Source organism: Panulirus ornatus, chromosome 16 (genome assembly GCF_036320965.1).
Source record: "Panulirus ornatus isolate Po-2019 chromosome 16, ASM3632096v1, whole genome shotgun sequence".
In the NCBI taxonomy this organism is placed as follows: Eukaryota; Metazoa; Arthropoda; class Malacostraca; order Decapoda; family Palinuridae; genus Panulirus; species Panulirus ornatus.
This window is the reverse complement of record NC_092239.1, coordinates 15,449,549-15,460,901: the sequence shown is the minus strand read 5'-3', so window position 1 is coordinate 15,460,901 and position 11,353 is coordinate 15,449,549. Positions and strand designations below refer to the sequence as shown.

At 44.6% G+C, this 11,353-nt stretch overlaps 1 protein-coding gene across 2 annotated transcripts in view; it reads right to left on the bottom strand.

The window, feature by feature from the left end:
• Positions 1-368: 368 nt before the first annotated feature.
• The window catches only part of LOC139754170 (uncharacterized), a 76,323-nt gene continuing 65,338 nt past the window's right edge, over positions 369-11,353 (bottom strand). Inside the window, exons 11-15 of one of the 2 annotated variants that reach the window (XM_071671351.1) lie at positions 9,870-9,993; positions 9,207-9,341; positions 5,856-5,939; positions 3,854-3,945; positions 369-2,928 (exon numbers count right to left, since the gene is read on the bottom strand). In XM_071671351.1, the coding sequence (XP_071527452.1) occupies positions 2,842-2,928; positions 3,854-3,945; positions 5,856-5,939; positions 9,207-9,341; positions 9,870-9,993 (522 nt within the window). In that variant the 3' untranslated portion in view covers positions 369-2,841. The other variant, XM_071671350.1, reaches the window with a different exon arrangement.

Here is an 11,353-nt window from a genome sequence, read left to right as displayed (position 1 = left end):
GAAGTTCCCATTTGCTCCCTTGTCTTACGCACTTTATTTACCTCCTTCCAGAACATCTTTTTATTCTCCCTAAAATTTAATGATACTCTCTCACCCCAACTCTCATTTGCCCTTTTTTTCACCTCTTGTACCTTTCTCTTGACCTCCTGTCTCTTTCTTTTATACGTCTCCCCCTCAATTTCATTTTTTCCCTGCAAAAATCGTCCAAATGCCTCTCTCTTCTCTTTCACTAATACTCTTACTTCTTCATCCCACCACTCACTACCCTTTCTAATCAACAAACCTCCCACTCTTATATATATATATATATATATATATATATATATATATATATATATATATATATATATATATATATATAAAGGCTCCTGCAGCGCTCATGAAGCTGGCCACGTCCACCGGTTGGAACCATACGTCATAACGTGTTGTGATGTGTGTGCGTCTATGTGCAGAGAATGCATGGCAACTAAGTACTCAGTGTCTTCTCTATGGTGGTTGCATCATTTGTGTAAGAAGCGTTTTGAGATCTGATGGAAGCGCTTGATGTCCACAGCCGAGGCGGGGAAAGTGTGGCACGTGTTTGTCTGGGGAGTGTGGTTTCTGACGAGTGCATGATAGGAGGTCACTTGTTTAATGGATGTCGGGTTAGTTCGGAGCGTAGGGTGGGTGGGCAGTTGATTTTCGATAGATTTTGTTCAGATTTTTCTTGACTTACGTGCCTAGGACAAGGAGAAGGACACGTATCACTCGTCCGCCAGACCATACCTTTCTCCTACACCAATGACATTACAAATCAGTTCACAGACAACGACAACGCTCTGGGAAGACAATCCATTGAAATAAAACTTCACAGTAACAACTATAGCAATCAATGTCAACATACCTTCCTCTCCCTCTCCATGTGCCCCCAGATACCAATCAATTACAAAACCTCACCAACATGCCTACAAGAAAGAGAAGAAAGAAGACACAATCCATCGTAAAAAAAAAAATGGCCCATCCACCTTAGACTCACAATGACACAAGCAATGCGAATAAAATCTTAAAGAACTCTCCTGCTGCAGGCCCTGACGACATATCGAACTTTCACATGACGTATTTACAGTCCAGGTACATGTAGATATCTTCAGCTGCTCCTGGTTACACACACACACACACACACACACACACACACACAGCAATCCCTAACATCTGGAAACTTGCCAACATAATACCAATCCTAAAACCCTCCAAACCACCCAATTCCATCTTCCTCTTCCGCCTAGTATCCAAACTCTGAGATAAAAAAAAAAAAAAAAGATTCACAACAGAATTAAATAAAACATCCGTCGCACGAACAAAGCATGACTTCAGACCCAATTGCTCTACCACCACACCACACACTGACCTCACACAACTCATCCTGGATGGATTCAGCTAACCTCAACCTACCCCATTACGCGCAGTGCCAGTGGCAATAGAGATCAAGAAAGCATTCGATGCTGTCCTCCCACACATTCCTCAAACAAAAATCATACTTGACACTACCCTCCACAACAATGACGAAAAGTTGTTGGCCAATTTCATAATCGACCACTCCAATAACTAACCATCACCTACCACGCAGAAATGAAAAGCTTACCCACGCCTCACACTTCACGAACCTCTACCGAAAGATTCCCCATATTTAACAAACGTGATAATAATAAAACATATATGCGCCTAGCTAACCCGACAAGCACTAAACAACCGTCCTCTCAAGTCAATCTTAAACTCCAACCCACAAAACATGCACTCATTAGAAGCCACACTCCCCAGACAAACACGCGTCACACTCTCCCGTTTCGGCTATGGAGATCAACCGTTTCATCGTACGCTTCATGCCCACCATATAACTAACCATAAAGAAGAGACTGAACATTTACCTCATCACAACACTTTATGACCTCTGGTTCCTACCAGTGGACGTGGCCAACATGTATCATATATACATCATATAATTTGCCAAAGTCAAATAGACACATTTTGGAAAGGCTCCTATTTCTTTCATACACGCTAAACACAGATGTCATCAATCCTCACTTGTGCCATTTTCCAGCTACATTTCTTTAGTATAAGTCTTGAAACTGTGCGTCTCTCGTGCTACATTTCCTCAGTATCCCTCTCTAACACCACCAGCACACGGATCACAACAGTGTTCTGCGGAAACCTCTTTATACATTGTGTCTCATCCCTCTGAAAACGACAGTCTTATCAGTCATCATTATATCTATGATGTTTGAGTTAGACGGTATAACCAATGGGTATGGTGGCACCAGCCTTTGCCTGGACCTTTCAGGGCAAAGGCCAGGCCTTCGTACCCAAGGGTCATACCGACGACTTTAAAGGCCGTACCGTCATTTTCAAGGGTCATGTTTGTTTTTAAAGGTCGTACCGTCGTGCCCAAGGGTCGCATCGTTGTATTCAAGGGGTTGAATGACGCGGTGGGACGAAAAGATAACTTATGTCACTGCTGAAGGACGAGTCTGTCTGTCTGGGGAGACCGTTGCGAGGTCTCAACAGTTGAGGACGGAGAAGTTTCCAGACCAGTTGTGAGCATCTAAGAACACTTCTGGCCTGTGCACTTGTGGACACTGTTGACTGGAACAGTTACGGTTGAGACAGAGGGAAGACCAGCTGTAGAAGCCGATGACTTGCCCAACTGAGGACTCTGCTGACTGGAAGAACTGTGAGCGCTTCTAACTGCTGGAACTGTGACTATCTCTGACTGGAACAGGCACGGTCACTGCTAACTGAAGGAAGGCTCAAACGGCAGCGGTAAGAGGTAACGTTGACACACCCAAGGAACTGAAAGGCTCCGGCTCAGTGGCTGCCGACAGGGATCTTCAACCCCTTGTTGAGGGACGAGGGACCACTCATGAGCCAGAAGGTGGGCATGTTGCCTTTACCCTGGTCAGGTCGTGACGTACAAGAAACTTATTAGGCAAAATGTGAAGTAAAGTCGTTAACTATGATCTCAGTGAACGAATAAGATTCAAAAATATTACAAAATATTATAAAAGATTTACATGAATTAATACTTTTTTTTAATAAAATACATTATCTCAATGGTTTGCAGGTCATATGGGAGAGTGTATAAATGTATCATATCTGTGTACATGAACAACATTAGCTAATACTTTAGAGTGACTTAGGAAATATATATTACCACAATTTATTCTGATACCGGTGACTGAAACAGAGATATGTTTGTTAAGATCAATATACTACGTTCTGGTTAAAGGGATCAAAACTGGTAATGCAGGAATATATTGGAGAAAAGATATCGTACAGGAATAAAATGACGAACACAAGTGAAGGTGACAAATGGTCAGTACAGGTGAAGGTGAAAGGAAAGTCGCAAGAAATTAATCGGGACAGTAGAAGGTGAGGCAGACTGGCTCAAGAACAGGTGAAAATTATACTTAGGTGACGTAAAACAACAGGTGAATGTGACAGATGAAGCTGATCATATGGTGGCAGGTGAAGGTGACGTGACAGACAATGTTGATCAGATGGTGGCGGGTGAATGTGATAAGTAATCATTACAAGTGAAGGAGCAAGAAGAGTCACACAAAAATACATAGACAACAGGAAGTGTGGACGACTGGCGCAGCAAGAGGTGAAGACAGGATGTGATGAAGGTGACAGGTGAATGTGACAGATGAAGCAGACCAGGTGGAGATTGTAAGTGACAGTAATACAAATACATGAAGAGTGAAAGTGAGGAAACACTTAAAGAAAACAGGTCTGGACAGTGACAAGCAAGGCAAGATAACGGAGGATCTTGTGTCACGTTAGTGTATAGTACAGTATGGTACAGCTCGGTACCTACCTTGACCTCATGGTACCCACGGAACTCCAAGGTGTAGCCGCCGATCTGGTCGAGGATCTCCTTGGTAGTCTGTGACACGTGGACCTTCATAGCTGAGACACAGTTATGGCTTTATTTACCCCAGGCACATTACATGACAACATACATGCAATCCTCCACTCCTCATTACACGTCGACTATAAGTAAAAATCAACTTACTCTAATATGACGAACCAGTGATACAGAGTGGAATTTGAACCGATTTGAGAAAATACTGGTATAAGAATAACAGAATTCTCTATTTCGTTAGCGAGGAACTTGAATACTAAAGTTATAGTGAATGGTTTACAATCAAACATTCTCAACTAACTCTCTCTCTCTGTAGTCATGACAACTACCAGACTACACATCATCCTTTACAGAGGTTTGGGTCATATTTTCTATATCCGAGAAAATCTATCACTGCAGCTCAGTACAAACTGTGTTGGATCCAGATACTAAACAATGACACACGAACAAATGATTTCAAGCATATTTATTTTTCAGTTAACAATTGTTCCCTCAGTGGCTGTGTAAGGAGAGAAAATAAGAGAGAAATTTCTGACGACAATCAAAACTTCAAGAGAGCTGCCATGGTAAAGATAAACTAAGATATCCCTCATCAGGTCTGGGGCCTTCGTGACGTGTGAACAAAACAATTATGGTGGTAAATGTAGAAATGATAACATGCCGCCAGCGGAGGGCTTTCTTCAAGCCAGGGGAGACTCCACTATCGTACGTAGAAATCAAAAAATAACGTACCTACTAGATTAAGATATTTTCTGCCGTGTTGAATATCAAAACATAGCCTGACTGACTGAGTAATGCCGTAATTACCTGTAAAGCAATATTATCTTTTTTTATTATGGTATCAAAGCTGCCTTATTGATATGGCCAACACACAAGCACTAACTTGAAAAATATATTATACACAGCGCATAATACCAGCGTTCAAGAACGACAGTAAACTGTAGGGAAAATAAAGCTCATATTTCAGTATATTTCGGTGAACGGCACCACATGAAGGCTCTTCCTCCTTACTCCTTCCTTACCATGACGTGTCTTCATCTGTTAGTCGGGAAGAAATGAACCTCACTGGTCGTGATGACTCAAGACCATGTCTCGTCTCTCATGTCCAGACTTACTATAAAAAATATATATATATAGTCTATGTTCGGTACGCTCTCTCTCTCTCTCTCTCTCTCTCTCTCTCTCTCTCTCTCTCTGAGTCGTTCCTCTTAGTATTCAGATACAAAAAGTATTAATAATCGGATCCAATATTTTTCATATACATACTGCGGAATCTGTATAATCGATAGATTAATCATTTCAACAGTCGCATTTACTCTCTACTTTTAAGACATCTTTTCAAAACCTGTTTCATGATGATTTCATCACTTTCTACCAGCTCTTCTTTCCACTTTCCTGTCTGATCCATCTACGGATGTTCTTGCACCTGACCATCTATACACAACCTAGGTGGTGCAATGGGAGATTTACAATGATGTCCCCACACTCTAGCTGGTGCAAGGACGGGGGGAGTAATGTCCCCATACCCCAAATTGTACAGTGACGACCCAACACTCCAGCTGGTGCAGGGACGGGGCACAGGGGACAGTGAGGACCCCATACCCTAGCTGGTGTAGGGATAGGGACGGGGCAAAGGGGACAGTGAAGACCCCATACCCCAGCTGGTGCAGGGATAGGGACGGGGCAAGGGGGACAGTGAGGACCCCATACCCCAGCTGGTGCAGGGATAGGAACGGGGCAAAGGGGACAGTGAGGACCCCATACCCCAGCTGGTGCAGGGATAGGGACGGGGCAAAGGGGACAGTGAGGACTCCATACCCCAGCTGGTGCAGGGATAGGAACGGGGCAAAGGGGACAGTGAGGACCCCATACCCTAGCTGGTGTAGGGATGGGGATGGGACTTGAGAGTGAAGACCCTACATCTCAGAAGGGTAGGGTAGGGTTGGCTACTGACCTTCCCCGGTGCTCTCCATCCTGCTGGCCACGTTGACGGTGTCACCAAACAGGCAGTAGCGCGGCATCTTGGTCCCCACCACACCTGCCACACACACACCACACCTCGTTAGTCTGTGGACTTTACTTCACTTCTATCTATCAATCCGTCTATCTATCTATCTATCTATCTATCAATCTCACCGTCTATCGTCACAATACCCTGGGGGTGGATCAAGTACACACAGCCTCTGAGTTAGCCATGGACAAGGAATAGTTTAAATTACCATAAAGATTACTAATAAAAGACTGGAGGTACTGATAATTGGGTCACAGATTTCTAGTGACAAAAGAAAATAAGAGAAACTATTTACAATCTTTATCATGACAACGAATAGGCTTGTGCGCCGGTCCACCGCTGTGGAACCTGAGTCTGTAACTCCTCTGTGGTGTACCCTGAGTCTGTAACTCCTCTGTGGTGTACACAAAGTCTGTAACTCCTCTGTGGTGTACCCTGAGTCTGTAACTCCTCTGTGGTGTACCCCGAGTCTGTAACTCCTCTGTGGTGTACCCCGAGTCTGTAACTCCTCTGTGGTGTACCCTGAGTCTGTAACTCCTCTGTGGTGTACCCTGAGTCTGTAACTCCTCTGTGGTGTACCCTGAGTCTGTAACTCCTCTGTGGTGTACCCTGAGTCTGTAACTCCTCTGTGGTGTACACAAAGTCTGTAACTCCTCTGTGGTGTACACAAAGTCTGTAACTCCTCTGTGGTGTACCTGAGTCTGTAACTCCTCTGTGGTGTACCCTGAGTCTGTAACTCCTCTGTGGTGTACCTGAGTCTGTAACTCCTCTGTGGTGTACCTGAGTCTGTAACTCCTCTGTGGTGTACCTGAGTCTGTAACTCCTCTGTGGTGTACCCCGAGTCTGTAACTCCTCTGTGGTGTACCCTGAGTCTGTAACTCCTCTGTGGTGTACCCTGAGTCTGTAACTCCTCTGTGGTGTACCTGAGTCTGTAACTCCTCTGTGGTGTACCCTGAGTCTGTAACTCCTCTGTGGTGTACCTGAGTCTGTAACTCCTCTGTGGTGTACACAAAGTCTGTAACTCCTCTGTGGTGTACCTGAGTCTGTAACTCCTCTGTGGTGTACCCCGAGTCTGTAACTCCTCTGTGGTGTACCTGAGTCTGTAACTCCTCTGTGGTGTACCTGAGTCTGTAACTCCTCTGTGGTGTACACAAAGTCTGTAACTCCTCTGTGGTGTACCCTGAGTCTGTAACTCCTCTGTGGTGTACCTGAGTCTGTAACTCCTCTGTGGTGTACCTGAGTCTGTAACTCCTCTGTGGTGTACCTGAGTCTGTAACTCCTCTGTGGTGTACCCTGAGTCTGTAACTCCTCTGTGGTGTACCTGAGTCTGTAACTCCTCTGTGGTGTACCTGAGTCTGTAACTCCTCTGTGGTGTACACAAAGTCTGTAACTCCTCTGTGGTGTACCTGAGTCTGTAACTCCTCTGTGGTGTACACAAAGTCTGTAACTCCTCTGTGGTGTACACAAAGTCTGTAACTCCTCTGTGGTGTACCTGAGTCTGTAACTCCTCTGTGGTGTACACAAAGTCTGTAACTCCTCTGTGGTGTACCTGAGTCTGTAACTCCTCTGTGGTGTACCTGAGTCTGTAACTCCTCTGTGGTGTACCCTGAGTCTGTAACTCCTCTGTGGTGTACACAAAGTCTGTAACTCCTCTGTGGTGTACCTGAGTCTGTAACTCCTCTGTGGTGTACCCTGAGTCTGTAACTCCTCTGTGGTGTACCTGAGTCTGTAACTCCTCTGTGGTGTACCCCGAGTCTGTAACTCCTCTGTGGTGTACCTGAGTCTGTAACTCCTCTGTGGTGTACCTGAGTCTGTAACTCCTCTGTGGTGTACCCTGAGTCTGTAACTCCTCTGTGGTGTACACAAAGTCTGTAACTCCTCTGTGGTGTACCTGAGTCTGTAACTCCTCTGTGGTGTACCTGAGTCTGTAACTCCTCTGTGGTGTACCCTGAGTCTGTAACTCCTCTGTGGTGTACCCCGAGTCTGTAACTCCTCTGTGGTGTACCCTGAGTCTGTAACTCCTCTGTGGTGTACCCTGAGTCTGTAACTCCTCTGTGGTGTACCCTGAGTCTGTAACTCCTCTGTGGTGTACCCTGAGTCTGTAACTCCTCTGTGGTGTACCCTGAGTCTGTAACTCCTCTGTGGTGTACCCTGAGTCTGTAACTCCTCTGTGGTGTACACAAAGTCTGTAACTCCTCTGTGGTGTAACATGAGCCTGTAACTCCTTTATGGCATACCCTGAGCCTGTAACTCCTCTACAGTTTGGTCTCGCTGAGCTCTTGTTATAATTTACCTTAAGCCAGTTAGGTCCCTGTTATATTGTAGCCTAGGCCAATGAGATAGCTGTTAACATCTGCCCCGAGCCAGTGTTATCCTGTTCATGCGCTAAAGCAGTGAGGTTATATGGCACACCTGTGCCGTGAGGTCCCTAAACTGATGGGTCCCTAAGCTGGCAGGGATTACGTCAACGTGTGCTTCAAGCCAGAGAAGTAAGGCTCCGGTTATCGTACAACTCAAACCAGTTAGGACCACGTTAAGTACCCCTTTAACCAACGAGAGACCTGTGTGACTTATAACCAGTGTGGGATCAGATATGATGTGACAAAAAGCAAGTGAAAGCCATGCTGAAGTTCTAAACCAGGCCTTCGAGGTGTATTATATACATAGTGTTCCTCATCAATGTGGTGTGCTTCATGCCAGAGGGACAGGTCATCCTGTGACTGACCAATATGATGCCTACTATGACGTCCCTTTATGCTAGACTCTAAGCCAGAGATCGATTCGCACTTCAGTTCTCAAAACACTTTACACGATTACACACTAAGTTGTTGCGAGTCTGGGAACCGTCACTTCCAACACAATCCCAGGATGAGAAGAAATCCTGGATCAGCATGGGTGAGTGTGTTGAGTACAAGCGTAACCTTAATTGCTGAAGTGATAAGACAAATGTAAAATTCTGTGAATGTATATCCGAGTACAGGTTTGTACCAGGCTGCTTGTCTGGACAGAGAAATGTAGTTTCGTCTTTCACATGCATGAGAGTCTCAGCAAACCTAGTGCAAAAGAGAGAGAGATTATGAATAACGTGCCTGACTCCTGACTATGTAAAGTACGTGATCTCTGGCTGAGGGAGGTGTGTGCCGCGAAGGGACGCCACGCATTGTTAGGGAGGGAACGACTGATGAGGGAGAGGGCGAGTAGTGAGGGAGAAGACGTGCGGTGAAAGACAGGAAATGGGTTCAGAGGCAGGCGATTACGTGAAGGGCTGGACGTGTGGCGAAAGGCAAGACATACCGGCGACACAAGGGCCAGAGTTGATGCCGGCCCGGATCAGGAGCGACTTATCCGGCCGGTGCGGAATCTCGAAGCTCTTGGCCCCCTCGATCAGGTCCAGCGCCATGTTGGCCAGCTCGGAGGCGTGCCGCAGCCCTGAGGACACGAAGAGAAATAACCACGACGTCGAAAAGTAACTGTGGGAATAGACGGGTGAATCATTATAGAAACAAGTGATAATTAGGCAAACTAATAACAGCGTCACAGTCATTAAAACAACCCACAGCTCAAAGGTAAACGGAGGAAAGCAAGAGAATCTGTCGGCATTGGATGACAAGACAACTGGGCAACGATGGTAGTACGGTAGGGCGCTGGGAGGATGGTGTATAGGTGGTAAACGGCACAACAAGGTACAGAGGAACACAGCAAGGTGTGTGTGTGTGTGAGTGTGTGTGACTCAAGGGGAACACGACAGAGTAAAGGTACGGCAGGGGTCAGACGAGGCAGGACGGGAAGACAGAGAGATAAAGACATGGCACAATGTGAATAGGGTAGGATATGGGAACATAGCAGCGATGTGGGGGGAGCCCCTACGAGTTTAAAGACCCCCCTTCTGTGGCAGAAGCGGGTCAGAACACGGGAGGGAATGAGGGAGGAGGGAGGAGAGCGAGGAGCGGTCCTGACCGTTGGGGTGCGGCAGGCCAGACACCACCATGTAGGCGTCGCCGATGGTCTCAACTTTGTACACGTCGAAGTTCTCGATGCGCGAGTCGAACATATTGTACAGCTTGTTCAGCAGAGAAACAACCTGCAATACGAAACCAACACTAACCACCACATACAACAACGAGGTAACTATCATTAAAGAAGATAAAAAAAATCGATCAATCCCATGAAATAAGATTAGGATCTTTGCTCATGAAAATCAACGGCTTCTTTTATACAACACAACGCATTAACATGCCTGCTGAACTGATGATAATCCTGAACCAAAAGGAAAATCAATAGGAAAATTACTGACACGAAGTTTATATAATACGTAGAATGAAAACTATAAGTCAGGGAAAAGACTTAAGATCTATATACCGCCGTCCTGCCAGATATGATAGGTCGTACGTACCTTCAGTTTGAGATTGTCAAATGAATTAATAGTACGAGACAGACATGAAATGCAGGTATCCTATTTGGCCATGGTGGCTGTGAGTCAAGTTAGGCTTAAAATGTTTTTCATATCTTTTTAGTTCTGTTTCTATTGTACTACAGATTTTCTCTTGGACGATGTTTCTTTTTTAATTTCTATACACCATGGATAATGTACAAGTTTCATTATACATTAATAACAAAGTATTCAATACCATACATCTTTTATTGTCATTAATCTTGAACCAGGTCATCCTCGATGGTAAAGTTACGATGGCACGTGAAAGAAATTGTAAGGTATGGTGGAGCTGACGCCGGGACTTGACCTGAGCGGTTCTTCAAGCATAACAGCAACAAACGAAGAAGAGCACAATGTACAGAGAACCGCTTGTTGTCCAGTACATGGGAAAGACAGACAACATAGGAGGCCGTGTCTGGGTCGTCCATTTTGAACTTAAATCTAAAAAGAGAAAATCATTAAAGAGAATAAATTTCATGGAATCAAACATGGTTGAAACAAGAGGTGAATCCTACATAATGAACTTTAAGCATCATCTTCTATTGCACCTCACTGTAATTCTAATAACTGCGACGTGGAATGGAGCATGATCTTTTTTTTCCCGAACTCGTTATGTTTATATTTCCACTGATGAAATAGATGTTTTACCCGGATTTTGATGGTATCCTTTGTCTTGGTATTTACATTTCATGGTAAATCATCACAATGTCGAACGCATCTATATGCAAAGAATCTTTTCCCACAATAGGATTAAATCTTTTAGCTATATTCCATTTTTCCTCTTCACTGTATTTTCTTGTATTTCAAAAATATTTTCGTGATTTACGTCGTAGAATTTATCTAAAATTTTCAAACATGTATCAGGTCATCGCGAACGCGACGTTCTATCAGAGAAAACGAATCTAGTCTTTTTTTTTTTTTTGTCTCTCGTAATACATTTTCTTCCTCAGATACGGAATAAGCTTCGTCACCCGTCTTTGTACTTGCTCCAGAATTTCCTCTTTTTTTC